At 36.2% G+C, this 23,401-nt stretch overlaps 2 protein-coding genes across 3 annotated transcripts in view; both read right to left on the minus strand.

The window, feature by feature from the left end:
* The window catches only part of LOC149196400 (uncharacterized), a 35,825-nt gene extending 23,852 nt beyond the window's left edge, over positions 1–11,973 (minus strand). The window contains exon 1 of the mRNA XM_089406185.1: positions 11,760–11,973. Coding sequence (XP_089262311.1) covers positions 11,760–11,973 — 214 coding nt within the window. The remainder of the gene's footprint in view (positions 1–11,759) is intronic.
* LOC149196398 (uncharacterized) overlaps positions 1–23,401 on the minus strand; it is a 395,336-nt gene that overhangs the window by 152,871 nt on the left and 219,064 nt on the right. The gene's annotated exons all lie outside the window — the stretch shown is intronic.

Below are 23,401 nucleotides of genomic sequence, written 5' to 3' on the forward strand. Positions count from 1 at the left end.
ACATAGAATTGCCCTAGATTCTTCAACATGGTATCAGAGTTAAGGTGACACATCAAGGAAAGGGCATCTCAAGAACACTCATAAGGTGACTCATCAAGGAAGGACATCTACAAAATTGAAGCATCAAGCCAAGAAGTCTCAATCACTTCAAGGACAAGAAGGCCTACCATCTATCATTCATCAAGGAAGACTACAAAAACAAGAAGAAGAGCCTTACATAAAGGCACCCACAAAGAAGAGCATATCAAAGAGGGACCTACATCATCTACAAGTCATCAAGCAAATCTCATCATCAAGATCCTAGGAAGGCAAGCCATCAAGTCTTCAAGGAGAAAGCAAATCCACTACATCTAAAAATCTATCAAGCAAGCATATGTCCCCTTCTGAATATACATCAATGTCTTTTTGCAAGGAAAGCAACAAATTGGTAGGTAACAATAACTTTCTCGCATGGAAGAAGAGGATTGATTTACTTCTCAAGGAGAATGAACTCCTAGAACACATCAAAGGGAATGTTACTATTCCAGCTAAGGAACAAACTCAAGCCTTAGCCAAGTATAATAATGATGAGACAAGAGCTCAAAGGGTTCTAATAGAATCTATCAAGGACACTCTCATTCCTTATGTCTCCAAATTTGAAACATCAAAAGAAAGCTATGATAAACTAGTAGAGCTATTCTCGGTAACCACAGCTAGAGAAGTGATACCTCTAAGAAATGAATTGTACAAGATGAAGATATCAAAGGAAGGAATAGCTCCCTACTTCATGAAGATCTCTGAGATGAGGGATCAACTTCAAGAGCTAGGGGAAGTCATGTCCGACAAAGAAATAACACTTGTAGTACTCAATGCTCTACCTAAGGATTGGGGCAACTTCACATCAAGCATATATGCCAAGAAGGAAGTTACCACACTAACAGAAATGTGGTCTCTATGCAAAACAGAGGAAACCAGACTCAAAGCCAAGGAAGATGTGGGATCAAAGGAGTAAGCATTTGTTACTGTTATCTCAAAATCAGGCCTTGGGAGGCTGTAGACCAGGAAGACTTCAAGTAACTCTTTCAAACCAACTTTTGGCTGAGGCTTAGCCTCCTCAACCTGAGAGGGCTCTCTCAAAGGTTAATGATTTTGATAAAGATTAGATGGCTAACTCTATGAAACAAGTGAAAAATATGAATGGTTGAACATTATCAGTAAACATCCATTGGGCTTATGGAGTCAACAACACCTCAATATAACAATGAACTCAACCTTACATGGAAGTCAGGGCATTCAGCATTTAAACATTCAGAACATAAACTCATATGGGACCACACAGTTTATAAATGTATACAGGAAGTCAGAGCACATTCAGTGAATTCTGAGTGATTATACATCCATACCACTGTAAAAATTAAGAAAATGACAACATCACATATTCTGAACATAAAAAATCCTTCATGAATCCTGAGAAGTAAAGTCAAGCATGTATTACTGAAAATGAGTCTTACATAGGCCAAATACAAGCTTTTCCATAAAATTTCCAACCCTTTGTACAATAGATCTTCTTCTATATATAGAGCTCTTTACATAACTGAGATTCCTCCTCCAGCATGAGGGGAATTCGAATTCATCCTACTATGACACCTATGGATACATAAAACTAATTATTAAATGCAAATGACACCTAACTAGCAGTCCTAGAGACCTAATACAACTAGGAGTGTAACTCCTTATCATGATTCAACAACCTTATCTAAGCATTTAAAGCATTATTTGACAACTTGCAACCTCAAGAAGTCGAATTTGATGAAGCCTCCCACGTGGTCATCTGACAGCTGAAGACAAACCCTAAAAATTAGGGAATATGTTTCCCTGTTTTTAGGTTTAGATCCTTGAAAATTGGCACGTGGGACAGAGCCTTTATCTCTTCATCCATGACACATTTTACAAAACTGAAGGAGGTTTTTGTAGCCCATGTTGTCCAGAACAAAAACCTCTCCTGGTTTTTTAAAACATTTCTCCAGCTGTCCAAAAATTGTCCTTGAAAAACACGTGGCAAACAGGAAAAATCCGTTTTCTGAAAGTAGAGTCTCAATGAAAGCTTAGTATCTCCCAACTGAAAACACTTATGAATAAAGTGAGATAGGTTATTGTATCTGGAGAGTTTATGAAGAGAAACCTCCCTCAGAATTCCAAAATACATATTTTTGTAACTAGAAACGGATCTTGAAAAAGACTGCTAAAACCAGAAGACAAAGCTTGACTTTCAGCAGTTTCGTAGCGCAAGTTTAACCATAAATTTCTCCCACCTCAGAATGGAATTGAAGAAACTGAAAGAGGTTTATGTAGTGCAGCATGTTAGGAAGAAAAGCCTCTTTCAGTTTGCAAAATTAAGTTCTCGGCTGCTCAGGAAAGCTTTTGGAAGTTAACTAGTAAAAACAATTTTTCTGCTAAAACAGGCTGCTACAGGGGTTTCGTAGCGCGCTACGAAAACTCCTAGTTCAGTGATTTCGTAGCTACTTTCAAAATTTCTCCAAAATGATGTGAGATATGACTTATAAACACCTGGTAAGACTTCTAAAACATGGAATGAGGCTGTCAAACATTATTTGGAAAAGAGATATGATCTTAAAAGACTTCTAACCTTATGACCTAACCCTTAAAGCATGAAATGACCTAGAGACCCTTTAACACCATGACTAGAAGAAGGGTTTGTAAATGAGAATGACACTAATTGTGATGAGATGACTCAAAAATTATAAGACTATGACTAGAAACAAGGCAACTTACCAAAGCTTAGAGACAAAGATTTTAGGGTGATAACAGTGGCTCCACTAGGGATAGTGTGCCCTTGTGGTATACTAAGAACTTGTAGCTCCAGTGCCGCTATCCATCCTCTAGAAGAAAACTCTGAACCTCTGCCCAATTTTCTCCTCAAGCCTTTTATGTTTTCTGAACGAAGAATTCAAACTGCACCTACTGAAATAGATGCTCAGTCAACCTACCCTGAGCTTATTTGCACATTCCTACCTACCCTATCAGCTGCATTCTCCAATTGTAGCTCAAGGAACATGAAACTTCCAATGAAGCCAATCATCAATCTGATCTGAAACTTGGATCTCCTCTCCTTACTGTGCTTGAAGCATAAATAAACCAGATACTGAAATAACCAAGGAAGCATGAGGTGTAACTGTTCTTCAAGATGAACATATAATTGGAAGCCTGAACAGTAAATCTTTTCCATGTAATCAGCTATAGGGTCAAAAAACACATGGTTAGTTTGATGATTCTCATAACATTCTATATCTTCAAACAACTGATCCTCAGCCACACCAAATTTATTTGATATGCAATCCAACTGCCTTTCTAAATTATGCCCACAAACAATGTAATTTTCTTCATTATAAAGATCATTCTTTGATGCAAGCTGTGCAAGGAATCACAAAAATGAACAACCTTTTCCTCCGCCTGAGGGTCATAGAAAATTTCCTCCAGTATTTCTTCTTGCTGTGTGTAATCATTTTCATCTTCATTATGATTCGAAGACTGAGAAGTCTGCTGCATCTCTACATCAATCTCAGAGGATGTAATATGATTTTCATAAGTAAACCCCTGCTGATCTTCATGCTGCATTTCATGAGATGTTATACTCTCTTCTTGGTGCTGAAATGCATTGTTATGAAGAGCCTCTAAAATTTCTTCATCCATAAATTCATCATCATCATAACAATCCTCCAAGTACTGAATAAGACTTAAAGAATGTCTACAGCAATCTTTGAGCAACAATAAGGAAGGATGACATTCTTTATACATCTCATAGAATTCATCATGGAAATCAGCAAGAGAATATAATGAACCATTTTCCAAACTTTTATACCAAGACCATGCTTTTCCTTCTAAAGTGGTCATAAACATCTTCATGAGACAATCTTCAGGGAAATGAACCTTAAGACTGCGTACATGCATATGGAACCTAACCAAATGAAGAGCAGCATTGTCCTTTTCATCTTTGAATATTGGAAGATCATCTAACCAGTCAACCTTTGGCATAGGATTTGGAAAACCAGGGATATGAGATCGATTCATAGGAGCATACATGGCATTCATTCTTGCAGTGGAACTCATCTTGAAACTTCATCAAGCTACTGATCTTCTAGCAATGGATTCACCTTCCAATTTCTTATTCGATGTGTGGAGTCGCCAAGGTAGTTTTGCAGCCTCAAATAGATGTCTGAACTCCTGCTACCTTTAGAAGTTCAACCTCTTAATTTCGGGAATGAATAATCTTCAGGCTCCCGGCAGATGCACCAAAATGTTATCTCAAAATCAGGCCCTGGAAGGCTATAGACCAGGAAGACTTCAAGTAACTCTTTCAAACCAACTTTTGGCTGAGGCTTAGCCTCCTCAACCTGAGAGGGCTCTCTCAAAGGTTAATGATTTTGATAAAGATTAGATGGCTAACTCTATGAAACAAGTGAAAAATATGAATGGTTGAACATGATCAGTAAACATCCATTGGGCTTATGGAGTCAACAACACCTCAATATAACAATGAACTCAACCTTACATGGAAGTCAGGGCATTCAGCATTTAAACATTCAGAACATAAACTCATATGGGACCACACAGTTTATAAATGTATACAGGAATTCAAAGCACATTCAGTGAATTATGAGTGATTATACATCCATACCACTGTAAAAATTAAGAAAATGACAACATCACATATTCTGAACATAAAAAATCCTTCATGAATCCTGAGAAGTAAAGTCAAGCATGTATTACTGAAAATGAGTCTTACATAGGCCAAATGCAAGCTTTTCCATAAAATTTCCAACCCTTTGTACAATAGATCTTCTTCTATATATAGAGCTCTTTACATAACTGAGATTCCTCCTCCAGCATGAGGGGAATTCGAATTCATCCTACTATGACACCTATGGATACATAAAACTAATTATTAAATGCAAATGACACCTAACTAGCAGTCCTCGAGACCTAATACAACTAGGAGTGTAACTCCTTATCATGATTCAACAACCTTATCTAAGCATTTAAAGCATTATTTGACAACTTGCAACCTCAAGAAGTCGAATTTGATGAAGCCTCCCACGTGGTCATCTGACAGCTGAAGACAAACCCTAGAAATTAGGGAATATGTTTCCCTGTTTTTAGGTTTAGATCCTTGAAAATTGGCACGTGGGACAGAGCCTTTATCTCTTCATCCATGACACATTTTACGAAACTGAAGGAGGTTTTTGTAGCCCATGTTGTCCAGAACAAAAACCTCTCCTGGGGGTTTTAAAACATTTCTCCAGCTGTCCAGAAACTGTCTTTGAAAAACACGTGGCAAACAGGAAAAATCCGTTTTCTGAAAGTAGGGTCTCAATGAAAGGTTAGTATCTCCCAACTGAAAACACTTATGAATAAAGTGAGATAGGTTATTGTATCTGGAGAGTTTATGAAGAGAAACCTCCCTCAGAATTCCAAAATACATCTTCTTGTAACCAGAAACGGATCTTGAAAAAGACTGCTAAAACCAGAAGACAAAGCTTGACTTTCAGCAGTTTCGTAGCGCAAGTTTAACCATAAATTTCTCCCACCTCAGAATGGAATTGAAGAAACTGAAAGAGGTTTATGTAGTGCAGCATGTTAGGAAGAAAAGCCTCTTTCAGTTTGCAAAATTAAGTTCTCGGCTGCTCAGGAAAGCTTTTGGAAGTTAACTAGTAAAAACAGTTTTTCTGCTAAAACAGGTTGCTACAAGGGTTTCGTAGCGCGCTACGAAAACTCCTAGTTCAGTGATTTCGTAGCTACTTTCAAAATTTCTCCAAAATGATGTGAGATATGACTTATAAACACCTGATAAGACTTCTAAAACATGGAATGAGGCTGTCAAACATTATTTGGAAAAGAGATATGATCTTAAAAGACTTCTAACCTTATGACCTAACCCTTAAAGCATGAAATGGCCTAGAGACCCTTTAACACCATGACTAGAAGAAGGGTTTGTAAATGAGAATGACACTAATTGTGATGAGATGACTCAAAAATTATAAGACTATGACTAGAAACAAGGCAACTTACCAAAGCTTAGAGACAAAGATTTTAGGGTGATAACAGTTACCATGGCCAAGAGAAAGGGAAAATTTGGTCCACGAAGAACAAACAACAAAGATATGTCCAAAATCCAATGTTATGGGTGCTAAGAATATGGACACTACAAGAGGAATTGTCCTAAACTAAAGAAGGACAACAACAACAAAAGAAAAAGGGAAGAAGCTCACATGACTCAAGAGGTGAAAGAAGAAGAAAAGAAGCAAAAGAAGGACAATCCTTCAGATCTCTACTATGACTAAGCCAAACTCTTTACTTAAAGTCTTCTTTCAATTTTTTTAGTAGGATAGGAGCATGTAGGAATAGAATAAAATTGCATAGCTAGAAACATCTTGTAAAATTTAGTAGCATGAAGTACATAGAGTTCTAGATACTCGTGTACAAAGAGCATTTATAAATGAGAACAAAATGCATGGTTAGAAATATCTTCTAGAATATAGGAGCATGGTAGATATAGTTAAGATATTCATGTAAAAGGAGCATACCCAGAATAGGACCTCATCCACAATGAAAGAAAATTGATCATGATTAAGAATCTTAGCAGACCTCCATCATCAAAAGGAAAGAAATTTGCAGGGTAAGGGTCTTTAAGATCCTATGATGGAATCTCCAAAAGAAAATTCATGAAAAACAAGTAGATGGTTCGTTGGGAGTTCCATTTATGGGATTCAAGAAAAGAATGATATACCAGGCAATGTAAGATGGAGCAAGAAGGGCCATATCAAGGATAACTAAATGAAGCCAAAATGATCAAAGGAGAATCAAGATGAGGTATGTATGCATCAAAGTTTAGTCATGTTATCATATGTACATTATTGAGTCATGGGAATAGCTCTATGACATAATCATGTATGAAAGAATCTCTTTCACCAATAATATGCTCGAAGGCATGTACTAATGCAATGAAAGTCAACAAAAGGAAATACTCACATAAGGAGTATAAGATTGGTGACAAGGAAGCAAGAAGGAATGTTGACTAGTCCTAGAAACTAGCAATGAAGAAGTGCTCCCTCAAGAAGTAGAAGGTAGTTGACCAATCTATCCAAGAAGAAGCAAATGAAGAAAGAGATCAAGCATGTGAAGAACACCATGATCACCAAGAATCACTATCTGACAAGATATTTTGAAAATATCTCCCGAAGGAAGGCAAGACAACTCTGACAAAGGAAGGAAAGACCCTTGACACCTATGAAGGCCTTGGAGATACAAAAAGTGCAGATAATTGATTCTACTCTACAAAGATGTCATGATGAAGAAAGCCATCCAGCAAAACTTAATGTTGAAGCAATAACAGGATGAAGTCATGAAGGGCTCGACCGAAGCATGGGAACAAGCAAGTTCAATGAAGCATCCATGAGAAGAATATTCTGAAGCATGGACAAGATGACAAGGGAGTAGCCAGATGACAAGAGACCCTGATATATGACAAGAAGACCACTTTCCACAAAGCAAGCAATGACATGACAAACCGAGAAAGAAAGTGGTCGATGGATGGTACCCTACCAAAAGGAAGTTCGAACCAAGACTTCATGACATCAAAGGAAAGAAGAAGATCAAGCAGCTGAAGGACCCATGAAGGAGAAGTTGTTGATAAATGGACAAGTCCCTAGCTAAGAGGGAGTTATAAGAAGTTCCCAATTACAATGGAACTTGGACAAGTACCTTGTCAGAGAATACTTGGGCATGTTTTCCTCAATTGAGAGGAAGTGATAGACACAACATTCTTGTGGGTATGTACCTTGAGAGACAATGATGAAGGTGTCTATAAATCATTGGTCTCGCTAACATTGTAGCTCATGGTCTCATAGAGAGATGGAGTTGTTAGTCAAGGCCTTGCACTATGACAATGTTGATTGATATGATCCTATAACAAATGGATTGCCAATCAGGTTTCTCTTATGTGAATTCTTCAAGATTGAAACATAACCAAACACCTTGTAATGTTGTATGAATACCTCCCTAATTAAGAGGGAGTGTTGAAGGAAATGTAACTAGGTTCAACCTTCATAAATGTAATTTTGATATTTGTATTTATTCAAGAAAAGAAATATTATTTTTATAATATATGTCAATGAGTTTCTTGCTCATTGAAATAGGTCTAGCACATGTTAAAATGCTATAGGTGAGTCAAATAGTCAAAAGAAAATGTTGAAGACCCTTAAGGGCATGTTACACCATGTGTATAGTTCTATAAGAGTCAAAAAATATCTCTCCAAGCAAAGTCAAAGTCCTCTCCATGCAATAACATCATCAATAGATAACAAACGATGCAAAGTAAAGTTGGCCCACTGTCCTCAAGTCGACCTAAGGAAGGGACAGTCCTCTATATATAGAGGTTGTCCACTCCAACAACATCATAATCACCTCAGAAACCAGCGAGCAAGTGAAGTCAAATAAAAGGTGGAAAAGTCAAGTTTAAAGGAGCCTCTAGTGCAGCGAAGAATGAGGAGACATAACCGAAGTCTAAAGGATTGTTTTAGGGTGAATAGCAATCACACGTGCAATGAAAAGGAGGGTTGTTTACAGTCACTACAGCAGCAACACCAGAGTTGCTCATCTCTCATTGTTTGGGATAGAAACTAAGGCCTATAAGGCCTCCCACTATCGCGAAGAAGAGACTCTCTCAAACGAAGAAAAAAAGGGTCAAAAACTAAGGGAAACTTCCCACACGTGCAAAAAACTAGGGTTGCAGTGCTGTCACATCAAGTCTACTTCACATGTAGAAGGAGCTCAGTTGGTTAAGAGTAGGAAGGAATCATCTTATGTGAAAGAGTTCACTAAGGATCAAGGAGAAATATCCCTTCTAGAACTAAGCATAACAAGGTTTATCACCAATTGTCGAAAGAAGTAGGAGGACGAAGTGCTAGGGAACAAAGTGCTGAAAGAAGGAGGACGAAGTGTCGGTAAACAAAGTGCAGAAAGAAGGAAGGACCTGACTTGTGCTTGGAGGATATTCTTGTCAAGGGTCTAGGGTTTGGCATTGATCAATAAGAAGCTTCAATAAGAGAAACTTACTAAAGGGTTTTCCTCTCAAGACAAGAGAGGTTTTGGCCCTGGCAAAGAGCCAACATCTTGTGTTCTTGTTCTTATGTTTTTGGTAGCAGTTTGATAAAGTACACACACATGCATTAATAAGAAGAAGAAGAAGATAAACTAACAAGAAAAAGTAAAAAGACTCCACAAATTGTTATCAAGTCAAGAAGAATCACACTACATAGAATTGCCATAGATTCTTCAACAGAGAATTGTCTTGGCATTTGGGTAATTGGTCTATGTTGGAAATACTGAGAGGGTGGGCGAATCAGTATTTCTTTTCTATTGTTATTTTTACCAGTTAGATAACTTATATTTATAACACAAAATGAACAATGAGAATAAATGCTTTTATTAATTTATTCTTTATAATAAATCAAGTATAATATATGTAGGGCTCCAACCCTAGATGAAGTCACTGATCTTCAATCTCCCAGGCTCCAACCTGTATTTGCCAGGCACTGACTTGGACTTCCAAGGCTCCAACCTTGTCAATTTTGAGGCACCAACCTCAAGGGCTCCAACCCTATATCTGGTTCAGGCTCCGACCTGGTTTCTTGAGGACTCTGATCCTCTAGGGCTCCAACCTGTTGACCACCACGTGTCAACTACCCATAGCAGTACACCCCCTTTTTCGCAAAAGGGATAGCATTTGATCGACATGTCTGTGCCATTCGACTATCATCATCAGCTCGATCATGTTATGTTGTAAACTCAGTTTGCATGTGTAAATTGTAAATAATCTTAGCAGATCTATGTCATATATGTAATTGCCTAGGTAAACATAATTTCATAGTGATGATCTACGTTCTGGAAGGTTTTTTGTCTCATCGATCCATGATCGGCAGCGTTTTCCTTCAACCTAACCCCAAAGCGAGAATGGATTTTGTCATTAGAATCTTAGGGGAATCCTAGTGTGCTTCGAGTCTATGTAAAAGTAATTTGGAAATAATCCTAACTATTTGGTTAGGTTATTACAAATTGCTTGATCTGCTAGATTATGTTTGTGTCATAGAACTGGGTGGTCTATGAGGGTCTATGTCAAATGGGTTCTCTCCCTTGAGATGTAAAATTGTAAAGGTCATGATGTAATGTGTCTTGAGGGTTAGAAAATGTTTTATCCCCTCATAAGTCCTAGGTGTTTTTTTTTCAAAGGTTAAGTTTGAGGGTCCAGTAAAAATAATAAAAAATAATAAAATTAAAAAATAAAAATTAAAAAATAAAAATTAAAAAATAAAATTTAAAGACAAATTAAAAATAAATAAAAATATGAAAAAATAAAATAAAATAATAAAATAATAATAAGTCAAAGTTTTAAGGAAATAAATGCAAGATTTTTATTTTCTAATATATTAAAATGTATTTAAAATTTCGACGGATGAGATTAAAAGAGATTTTGATCCTCATCGACGGTCGAGATAACTTTGACATGGATCACTCGAACTAGCCGTTGGGAAATTTTTCTTTAAATAGGGTGTCGCGGGTCATTTGAGATCATTCGCTCTGAGAGTCATGTGCTAAAGAAAGCTCACTTGTAGTCATTTTTTGTGCAATAAAGAAAGACTTTGGGGTTGAAATCTTCCTGGTGTTACTCTTCCGGAAATGCTGTAAGATGTTTTATTGTTGTGCATGATTTTAATTTCAGCCATTGATGATAGCTTTATGAAGAGTGATTTTAAACACAGGTATCTTGTTTAGTCGCTAGGGTTTGAATGGTAGTTAAATTTATGAATATGATGGCAGGTATCTCCATTAGATCTGGATTTTAGTATCGTTTTCTCCCTCTTTGTTAATGGTTGAATTAAGTTGTGCAGGATATCTTTAATTTTGAGTTTACCGGGCGTTCGGGGAAGTTCTCGGCTGATTAGCCAACTCCCGGATTGCATTTTCTGAAGAGCCCAACTGGTTTTGATCCCGGGCTTATCATTAGAATTTCTAGGAGGCATGAAGGGTTTCTGAAGCACCTCATCTCAAATTCAAAATCTTGAAAAATATTTCTGTGGCATATTGACAAATCTGGCTTTTTAGAAGCCTTTAAACTGTGAATATTGTAATTACGTAGCTGGTTTTAGGGTTTTTTAGTTTTGTTTCTTGCACATTTTATTTCTGGGTGTTCAGTTTTTGTTATTACAGGTTGCAGATCGTAAGAAAACATTTTATCCAAAGCCAGAACTAAGCCCTGGAGGGTAAGATCTGGCCTCAGGATCAGCTCTAGAAGGAATATTTGCTTCAGAGACAATTTTTTGCAGGTGTACGTTTCTGTTTTTCAAGGGTTTGAAAATTCGAAAAAAATTTATAAGGGTTCACAGGATTTAAATTTTTTATTAAAATTTTCTGGAGATTTTCCTCATGCACAGCTGCCCATCCGCATTTACTTTTTCCATCGAGCTGCGGCCAAATTTTGTGCCATCCCCTTGCTCGAATTTCTCCTATCCATCACCTTCCCCCTGCATTCCTCCAGATGCTCCTCAACCCTCATTTCTACTGTCGGCTATATGCGTCCCCTCAATGCAATCCTTCCTTACGCTGCTCCAGAACCTGCAAAAGCAAACACACCTTCTTCCGCAAACCCAGCTCTCCAACGCTACAATACCTGTCATCAAATTTGCGTTTCCTCTACTTCTACCCACGCATTTCTGCCCTCATTTCTCGAGCCTTGTCCTCTATTTGCCATCGAGCTGCCATATGCCTGATCCACGCCTTTTTGCTGTTTGATTCCACACAAACCTGCAAACGAAATTGTTGAAGTCCTCCCTTACCTCTCACGCTATTCCCATCACCAAACCCTCGCCTCTCTAGCTCTACCATTCCTCGTTCCAAACCCGCAAACATTCGTCGTTCCATCTCTTTTCTCCACGACCCTAGCTCGATTTGTTGTTTATCTCCACGCACCAAGCTTCAACCTCAATCCTCGCTGCCTTGGACCTGCGCTCAACCCGCAGCCACAATTTTCCTCCACGCTTTCATCCGACAAAACCTGTGTGTTGTCTCTTCATTCCGTCCCTTGCTCCATTCTGTCATCCGCTGCTCCATTGCCCACGTGTTTTTTGCTACGTTTAATTTTCTGCCATACCCTCATGCAGCTCTGCGGTTTTCCTCCTCTATCTAAACCCTGCGTCGAGTCTTCTTGTGTTGTGGTTGAAACCCCTTCAGCGTACCTGCAAACAAGCAAAGCAAATTCGATTTTTTTTGTATGACGAGTTGGGGGTTTCAGAGTGATATATGCATATGAGGCTAGTTTAAATTTTGATTTAGATTTTAGTTTTTAGAATTAGATTTATTTATTTTTAATAATTTTTAGTTTTAGATTTCATTTTAATTGTATATATTTATTTTTTATTTAAAGTTTCATTTAGTTTAGAGTTAGACATTTTTCTTTTTTAAGTTTAGTTTAATTTTGTTTAAATTTTGATTTAAAAAAAAAATTAATAATATCAAAAAATATATAAAAAAAGGCATAAAAAAAAAGTTATTTTAGGTTTTAGATTAAACTAGATTTTAATTTTATTTAGATTTTAGTTTAATCTTAAAATTTTACAAAAAATCATAAAAAAATATATAATAAATAAAAAAATTATTAAAAAAATAAATTAATTAATTAAAAAATATATAAAATATAAAAAAAAAATGATTTGTTCTGTTCATTTAGATTTCAGCAAATTTCCTTTTTAATTTCATCTCATCTATATATATATTTAGTGTTTGGTCTAAATTTCATTTTCTTTTAGCTTAGTTTTTAATCCTTAAGTTTTAGTTTAGTTTAGTCTCATAAAAAATAAAAATATAACAAAATATTTATAAATAAATAAATATATATATATATATTCTGAAAAAAATTAATTGAAAATTGGAAATTCCTTTTAAAGTCTTTTTCTGTTATGGTATAGTTAAATGTGCTTAAATGTTTATGTCTGGAGATTAACTATTTGAAACTGGTTAGCATTTAAATTTCGTGGTTGTTTAAAGTATTTGATCTTTTGAAATTTATTTGCTAGAACATGGCGCATCTATTGAATATCTTGCATTTGGTGAAATTAATCATTGCCTAGATTATATAATGCTCATTACATGTTTGATATTTTGTAAATATTTTCAAGCAATCATTAAATTACTTCATAAGCAGCAACAGCTAATTAATTACTTGGTTTTCATTAACTCAATAAGGCACTGGTCTTAAGCATTTAAAGATCTAATCAAATTCTAAAATCGATCAAGTGCTTGTTTCCCTCGCTGTGTCTCCCAACCCAGCTGATTCCCAGTTGGTCTTCATTTATCCCATAGGGTCTACCCACCTTAGCCTGCTATTGGGAGATGGCTTAAATGGAGAAATTGGGGATCAGGGTGATAGCCTGCGGTCTGAGCATTGTCGCGCTGCCTAGACAGTCTATGCGACAACATTTTTTGGCGTCGCTGCCGGGGATAGAGTTTTTATGTCCCTGGCATTTCAACGACATTTCATCCTCATTCTTCTCTCTCATCTGGAATCTGGAATCTTTTCATTTGAGCCGGCAGGGTCAACATTTTTTGGCATCATCTCATCTTTTCCGCCATTCATTAGCCTATCAAACGGCCAACATTCTTTGGCGTCATTTGATCTTTTCATTGCCTTATCTTTCATCATATCATCATACCTTCAGCACCTACTCTTCAACTCGTTTCTTGTTTGGGTGGCGACTCCATTTCTTTTCATTTATTTTTCCTAGACAAGAAGCCTCCCTCATATCTGCTTGTTTTTTCTTTTTGGATCCTAGAATTAGATTCATGTTCAAGTGGCAACTCCATTTCTTTCATCTCTTGATTTTCTTGAACCAGGATCTCTCTCTATCATCCATTTGGTCCCTCGTTATTCATCATGGATTATTCGTTTACCCCATGTCATTTTATTGATGTTCTCCATAATGTTCCAGAAGTGGCCATTTCTAAATTACCTTTGTTCTCGGGTGGTGATTCAGTCGTTGTTAGAAAGCATCTAGGCAAGTTTATTCGTATAATGATCAATATTGTAGATCTCCTCAGTATGATCATGAAGATGTCAAAATGTGTCTATTTGTCCTTTCTTTGGAGGGTGATGCTTTCAATTGGTTTAATAATTGTCCTGAAGATTCTTTCACTTCTTTACAAGACATTGTCAATGCTTTTAAAGATAGATATGGTTATCTAAATAGCTCACCTTGTGCCCCTAAAATGGTGCAGCAGAATGAAAGTAATCTTATGAAAGGTCCAGTTGTCGATGAAAGATTTCAAGACAATTCTTCATATCAGAATGTGCCATCCACCTGTACCATTGCAAATCAAATCCATGATAGTGGAAAAGCAGGGACAAATTGTAAAATCAGTGCCGACAATGAAAGGGAAAATCAGAAGCAAATTATAGAAGAACTAATGCGGCTGGTAAAAAATATGGAGATCAATCAAACTAATTACGCCAATGATGTGAGAACTTTATGCACCCACCTGGAAAAATATGATAAGGAGATGGAAATCATGAAAATTAAACACTCTGATCACGTAGCCGACATGCAAAGTTAGCATGCTAAGGAAATTGAGACCATGAAAGCTGATCATGACAGGGAAATTAATTTTATGCAAAGCAAGTTATCAAGCTTAGAGGAAAATATGGTGATCATGGAACTCAATCATTTAAATCAAGTGATTGCCAGGGAAGCAATTTTTCAGGAAGAAATAAGTGCTATTCAGAACAAGTTGTCAACTATGGATGATGAAATGACCATCATGAGATTCGATTATAATAATCAGTTGGCTACCCTGCAAGCAAATCATAAGAAAGAGATAAACTTTATGCAACATTGTTGGATGACCATAAAGGCAAAGGACAACAAAGTAATAAAAGATATGGAAGCCAGTCAAATATGTCTTCACAATAAGTTATTGACCATGGAAGAAGACCATGCCAGGGAAATCAGTGCTATGAAGGTTGAACACTCTAGTCAAATGGATGTCATTAAAATACAACTTCAGAAATTTCAACAACGGTCGGAGGATGAAAGAAACCAGGGAACGTCAATAGATCAAAAGCCTCCTTATCTGCTGCAACAAGCTCCATCTATTATGAGGTCCTTTGTTCCATTGAAAAGTGGATAAATGAAGGTGACTTGGATAAAAGGGAAATTAATAATCAGGTCAGCTCACACAGCTAATCCACGAGTCTTAGAAGATCAAGCTATAACTCATGACACCTGTGAAATAGATCCATCATCCTTGACAGAGCAGATGCAGAATGAAGAAAGACATGTCATGCATATCTTACATACTTCATATGAGAGCTTTCAAGCAGAAAGTTCCACGTCATCAATGATACAACCTGCCACAAAGAAAAAACGCAAAAGAAAGAGAACAAGAAGACGATTTGATGCATCAAATGGCTGCGAGCAACTTGATTTTCGGATAAGAACAAGTCCTACCATATGCAGAATTGGACATGGCACATCCGAGAAGCAACCGACAGATTTGCCTAAAAGCAGGAAAATGCTCAATATACACTATATTGAACAAATCTGATGCCATGGGGCATCCTCTGTATTTTTAACCCTACTCCTTGTTTTTTCAGCATTTTCATTTCTGTTTTAGGATTAGATTTACTTTTCATGTTACTAGATAGTTAAATAAATGAAAAGCTTATATCTTTCCTGTGCTTAATGTTATATGATGATTTTTGGATGGACGCTACTTATGTTTTATTATGTGTTGCGTGGATGCAGATTCTGGATTCTCACATTCCTACAGTGCAGCAACGTGTCCCCAAGTAGAGCCAGATGTTGACCACTACGTGTCAACTACCCATAGCAGTACATCCCCTTTTTCACAAAAGGGATAGCGCTTGATCGACATGTCCATGCCATTTGATTGTCATCATCAGCCCGATCATGTTATGCTGTAAACCCAGTCTGCATGTGTAAATTGTAAATAATCTTAGCAGATCTGTGTCATATATGTAATTGCCTAGGTAAACCTAATTTTCTAGTGATAATCTACGTTCCGGAAGGTTTTTTGTCTCACCGATCCATGATCGGCAGAGTTTTCTTTCAGCGTAACCCCAAAGCCGGAATGGATTTTGTCATTAGAATCTTAGGGGAATCCTAGTGTGCTTCGAGTCTATGTAAAAGTAATTTGAAAATAATCCTAACTATTTGGTTAGGTATTACAAATTGCTTGATCTGCTAGATTATGTTTATGTTGCAGAACTGGGTGGTCTATAAGAGTCTATGTCAAATGGGCTTTCCCCCTTAAGATGTAAAATTGTAAAGGTCATGATGTAATGTGTCTTGAAGGTTAGAAAATGTTTTATCCCCTCATAAGTCCTAGGTCCTAGGTGTTTTTTTTCAAAGTCTAAGTTCGAGGGTCCAGTAAAATAATAAAAAATATAAATAATAAAAAATAATAATAATAATAATAAAAAAATAACTAAAAATAAAAAATTAAATAAAAATAAAAATAAATAAAAATAAAATAAAATAAAAGAATAATAAGTCAAAGTTTTGAGCAAATAAATGCAAGATTTTAATTTTTTAATATGCATTTAAAATTTCGACGGATGAGATTAAAAGAGATTTTGATCCTCATTGATGGTCAAGATCACTTTGACATGGATCACTCGAACTAGCCGTTACGAAATTTTTCTTTAAATAGGGTGTTAAGGGTCATTTGAGATCATTCGATCTGAGAGTCGTGTGCTAAAGAAAGCTCTCTTGTAGTCATTTTTTGTGCAATAAAGAAAGACTTTGGAGTTGAAATCTTGCTGGTGTTACTCTTCCGGAAATGTTGTAAGATGTTTTATTGTTGTGCATGATTTTAATTTCAGCCATTGGTGATAGCTTTATGAAGAGTGATTTTAAACACAGGTATCTTGTTTAGTCGCTAGGGTTTGAATGGTAGTTAAATTTCTAAATATGATCGCATGTATCTCCATTAGATCTGGATTTTAGTATCGTTTTCTCCCTCTTGGTTAATGGTTGAATTAGGTTGTGCAGAATATCTTTGATTTTGAGTTTACTAGGCGTTCAGGGAAGTTCTCGACTGAACCAGCGAACTCCCGGATTGCATTTTCTGAAGAGCCCAACTGGTTTTGATCCCGGGCTTATCATTAGAATTTTTGTTACGGAGGCATGAAGGGTTTTCTGAAGCACCTCATCTCAAATTCAAAATCTTAAAAAATATTATGTGGCATATTGACAAATCTGGCTTTTTAGAGCCTTTAAACTGTGAATATTGTAATTACCTAGCTGGGTTTTTTAGTTTTGTTTCTTGCACATTTTATTTCTGGGTGTTCGGTTTGTTATTGCAGGTTGCAGATCGGAAGAAAACATTTTATCCGAAGCCAGATCTAGGCCCTGTTGACCTCTGCTGGTCAACTACCCATGCAGTACCCCCCCCCTTTTCTTTGCAAGAAAGGGGCAGCACCTGATCAGCGTGTCTGTGCCATCCTGCAGTCATCAGCAGCTTGATCATTTTGATTGTAAACCCAGTCTGCATGTATGAATTGTAAATAATCTTAGCAGACATGAGTCGTGTATGTGTATTGCCTAGGTGGACCTAATTTTCTAGTGGTAATCTACATCCCGGAAGGTTTTTCGTCTCACCGATCCATGGATCGGCAGAGTTTTCCTTCAAACCTGACCCCAAAGCCGGGATGGATTTTGTCATTAGAACTTTAGGAGAATCCTAGTGTGTTGATCTGCTAGATTATAGTTGTGTCGCAGAACTGGGTGATTTGTGAGGGTCTGTATTAAATGGGTTTGTCCCCTTAAGATGTAAATTTGTAAAAGTCATCATGAAATGTGTCTTGAGGGTTGAAAATGTTTTAAATCCCCTCGTGAGTCCTAAGTCCTAGGTCATAGGTGATGTTTCCAAAGGCTTAGTTCGATGATCCATTTAAAAAAATGAAATAAAATAATAAAAAATAAAAAATTTAAAAAATAAAATAAAATAATAAAAAAAAAAAAAATTTTAAAAAAAATTAAAATTTTAAAAAATGGAAATAAATAAAAAAATAATAAAAAATTTAAAAATTTAAAATAAAATAATATTTTAAGTGAATAAATCGACGGATGAGATCAAGAGATGTCTTGATCCTCATCAACGATCGAGATCATTTCTACATGGATCATTCGAACTAGCCGTTGGAATCATTTCCTTTATATAGGGTCTTAGGTGGTCATTTCAGAATCATTGGATCTGTGAGTCTGATACTGAAGAAGCTCTCTTGTAAATCTGTTTCTGGTTAATAAAAGAAGACTTTGGGGTCCATATCTTGTTGGTGTTACTCTCTTGAAATGCTGTGAGATTGTTTTAATTTTCTGCATATGTTATTTTCAGTCGTTAATAATAGCTTTTTGTAGAGTATTGTGAGCACAGGTATCTTGTTCACTTGCTGGGGTTTGGGTGTTGTTAGGGTTTCTGAAGTAATGGCAGGTATCTCCATTACTTCCTGAGATCTAGCAGCATTTTTGCCCTCTTTACTGATGGTTGTTTCTGAGCTGTGCAGAAAACCCTTTCTGAAGGAAATTGTGGGCGTAAGGGGAAGTTCTCGGCTGAACCAGCCAACTCCCGCAAGCATTTTTTGTTGAGCCCAGTTGGATTTGATCCTGGGTCTATCATTCGGTTTATTTATCTGATTTGCATGAGAGATTTTCTAAAGTTCTTCACAGTGAAAACCTAAAATTTCTGTTTTCTTTAAAATATTTCCGTGCTTATTGCCGAATCTGGCTGTTAAGGGGCCAAATCTGTAAATTTATTAGCTACCTTAGAGTTTCATATTTTTCATTAGGGTTTCATTTTTTGCAGTTTTTATTAGGGTTTAGGGTTTTTAGGTTTATTTTATCACATAAAAAAAAAAAATTCGAAATATTTTTTGACAGGGAAATCAGATTTCACTCGTGGCGCCCATGCCCTGTCAGTAGCTATCACTCCATACTCCTGCCCAACCTATGATAATGCGCATATCTATCAATGATAATTCACGTATGAATAGTTATAGCTCGCATAATATGATATAACCCGCATATTCGACGCCGATTACTTGCATATCAAGCTGAAAACACCTGAATAAAAGGCAGGACCATTCGCGTATAAGGAAAATGATCTGCATATCGAGCTTTGATAATCCGTGTATGCAGTGATGACTCCAAATTCGTAGGTTTAGGGTAATATATTAGCATGGATTTTAAATTCATATAGTTTGTGTTATATCTTAATTAATGTTTAGATTTAGTTTTTCTTAAATTTTAATTTAGTTTTTTAAGTTCTGCTCAGTTATGTATTTTTTAGGATTTTAATTATTTCAGTTTTTTTTGTTAATTATAGACTCAAAAAAAGATCAAAAAAAAAAAGAAAAATGTGTATGTTTTAGATTTTGATTTAATCATTGTTTTAATTAGATTTTAGTTTGTTTATTTAGATTTGATATAATTAATTTTTAATGTGTTAGTTTTATTTTTAGAATTTAGATTTATAATGTTTTAAAATTAGATTTGTACATATTTTAATTTTAAATTTTTTAATGGTTAGATTTTTTATTTTTATTCTTTTTTAAATCTTAAAAAAAAAAAAATAGATTTAAATTTTATTTTGGTTTAATAAAAAAAAAAAAAATGAAAAAATTTTGCGGGATTTTTTCCTTTGTCAGATCCAGTGATTTTCGGGATTCATCATCTTTCATGCTGAGATCTAAATTTTCAAAGTCGAGATGCGAAATTGATATCTGTTAATGGTTTATGATTCGTGGTGGTTTAAAGCATTCATTTTTTTGAAAATTCTCAATTGTTGGATATCATTTTGGTCATTCTAAGAGCATTGTGATTTAGTTGATTCCTTTTGATGACAAATGATTGTTGTTCACGATTTACGTTTCTATATCATCTAACAAGTAATCATCTTAACTATAATCTCTTAAGGCACTAGTCTGCTAAATTAATCAAATCATTTTAGTGCTTATTTTAATCGTGTCTCGTGTCTCCCAACCAACTGGTCGACAGTTGGCCTCATCATCTCACAGGGACTACCCCCCTTAGCCACGGAAGACAGGCTTAAACGGAGGGATCGGGGATCAGAGTGACAGCCCCCTGGTCTGAGCGTTGTCGTGTAAATCCGCGCGACAACATTTTTTGGCGCCGTTGCCGGGGAAATTGTTTTCTCGGCGTTTCATCATCTTTTCATCATTCATCGTTCATCTTCCTATCATTCGTTTGAGCCGGCAACGCCAACATTTTTTGGCGTCGTTGCCGGGGAGATTGTTTTCTCGGCGTTTCAACGACAGTCTTCCTTCTCATTTTTATCTTTTCATCTGGCTCGACAACGCCAACATTTTTTGGCGCCGTTGTCGTGGACAGAGTCTTTCTGTTCCTGGAGTTTCATCGACATTCACCTTCTCATCTCTCATCTCTCAGTTGAGCTGGCAAATTCAATATTTTTGGCATCTTTTCATCCCATATCAGCAACATCTCTTGGGTTTGTTTCTTGTTTGGGTGGCGACTCCATTTTCTCATTTTTCCCAGACAAGAAGCCTCTTGCATATCTGTTTGTTGATTACTTCTTGGATCTTAGAATCAGATTTATTGTTCAAGTGGCGACTCCACTTCTTTCATCTCTTGATTTTCTTGAGCAGAGAGATCTAGTTCTATCATTCATCTAATCCCTTATCATTCATCATGGATTATTCATTTAAGCCATGTCGTTTTACTGAACGTCTCCATGATTTTCCGGAAGATGCCATTCCTAAGTTACCTATTTTCTCGGGTGGTGATCCAATCGTTGTTAGAAGGCATCTAGTCTTGTTTACTCGCGTCATGATCATATACTGTAGATCCCCTCAGTTTAATCATGAAGATATCAAAATGCGCCTATTTGTCCTTTCTTTAGAAGATGATGCTTTGAATTGGTTTAACAATTTTCCAAAGGAATCTTTCGCTTCTTTAGAAGACATTGTCGATGCTTTTAAAAATAGATATGGTTATCCAAACAGCTTGCCTTTTGCCTCTAAAATTGTGCAACAGAATGAAAGTAATTTGATAAGCGGTCCAGCTGAAAGATCCCAAGACGATTCATCATGTCAGAATGTGTCATCCACCGGAAATATTGCAGGTCAAGTTCATGATAATGAAAGGGAAGAGCAAAAACAAATTTTACGAGATCTAATGATGCTGGTGAGAAATATGGAAATCAATCAAACTAATTATGTCAATGATGTGAAAACTTTATGCACCCACCTGGAAAAATGTAATAGGGAGATTGAGGTCACACAAAATCAACATGCTAAAGAAATTGAGGCCATGAAAACTAAATATGAAACAGAAATTGGAAACATGCATAGCAAGATGTCAGTCTTAGAGGAAAATATGGTGACCATGAAAGCTGATCATGATAGGGAAATTGACTCTATGCAAAACAAGTTACTAACTATGGAAGAGGAAATGACTATCATGACGTTCAATAATAATCAGTTGGCTGACATGCAAGCGAATCATAAAGAAGAAATAAATTTCATGCAGCATTACTTGATGGACATAAAGGAAAAGAACAATAAAATGGTAAAAGACATGGAAGAACATCATGCCAGACAAATCGGTGATATAAAGGTTGAACACTCTAGACAGATGGATGCCATTAGAATACAGGTTCAAAGGTTTCAGCAATTGGAAGATGAAAGAAACCAGGTGACATCAATAGATCATGAGCCTTCTCATGTGCTGCAACAAGCTCCATCTTATTATGAGGAGGTTATTGATTCGATTGAAAGATGGTTAATTGAAGGTGATCCGGATAGACTTAAGAATGATAAAGATCAGATGCGGGCTAAAGAAAGACATATCACGCATACTTCATCTAATAGTTTTGAAACAGAAAGTTCCAGGTCATCAGTAATTCAACCTGCCAGAAAGAAAAAACATAAGAGAAAGAAAATAAGAAGAAGATTTGATGCATCAGACGGCCGTGAGTAGCTTGATTTTCGGATAGGAAAGAGTCCTACCATATGCAAAATTGGACATGGCACATCCGACAAGCAGCCGACAGATTTGCCTGAAAGCAGGCAAATGCTCAGTATGCACTATATTGAACACATCTGATGCCGTAGGGCATCCTTTGTATCGTATTTCTAACCCTACTCCTTGTTTTTTCCGCATTTTCGTTTCTGCTTTAGATAGTTAATAAATGAAGAGCTTTTATCTTTATTGTGCTTAATATATATGATGATTTTGGATGGACGCTACTTATTTTTGTGTTGTATGGATGCAGATTTTGGATTCTCACATTCCTGCAAGCAGCAACGTGTCCCCAAGTAGAGCCAGATGTTGACCTCTGCTGGTCAACTACCCATGCAGTACCCCCCCCTTTTCTTTGCAAGAAAGGGGCAGCGCCTAATCAGCGTGTCCATGCCATCCTGCAGTCATCAGCAGCTTGATCATTTTGATTGTAAACCCAGTCTGCATGTATGAATTGTAAATAATCTTAGCAGACATGAGTCGTGTATGTGTATTGCCTAGGTGGACCTAATTTTCTAGTGGTAATCTACGTCCCGGAAGGTTTTTCGTCTCACCGATCCATGGATCGGCAGAGTTTTCCTTCAAACCTGACCCCAAAGCCGGGATGGATTTTGTCATTAGAAATTTAGGAGAATCCTAATGTGTTGATCTGCTAGATTATAGTTATGTCGCAAAACTGGGTGATTTATGAGGGTCTGTATTAAATGGGTTTGTCCCCTTAAGATGTAAATTTGTAAAAGTCATCATGAAATGTGTCTTGAGGGTTGAAAATGTTTTAAATCCCCTCGTGAGTCCTAAGTCCTAGGTCCTAGGTGATGTTTCCAAAGACTTAGTTCGATGATCCATTTAAAAAAATGAAATAAAATAATAAATAATAAAAAATTAAAAAATTAAAATAAAATAATAAATAATAAAAAAAATTTAAAAATTTAAAAATTTTAAAAAATGAAATAAATAAAAAATAATAAAAAATTTAAAAATTTAAAAAATAAAATAAAATAATATTTTAAGTGAATAAATCGACGGATGAGATCAAGAGATGTCTTGATCCTCATCAACGGTCGAGATCATTTCTACATGGATCATTCGAACTAGCCGTTGGGATCATTTCCTTTATATAGGGTCTTAGGTGGTCATTTCAGAATCATTGGATCTGTGAGTCTAATACTGAAGAAGCTCTCTTGTAAATCTGTTTCTGGTTAATAAAAGAAGACTTTGGGGTCCATATCTTGCTGGTGTTACTCTCTTGAAATGCTGTGAGATTGTTTTAATTTTCT

Source organism: Pinus tabuliformis, chromosome 2_2 (assembly GCF_031772625.1).
Source record: "Pinus tabuliformis cultivar Carrire ecotype Pingquan chromosome 2_2, CPIR1, whole genome shotgun sequence".
NCBI lineage: Eukaryota > Viridiplantae > Streptophyta > Pinopsida > Pinales > Pinaceae > Pinus > Pinus tabuliformis.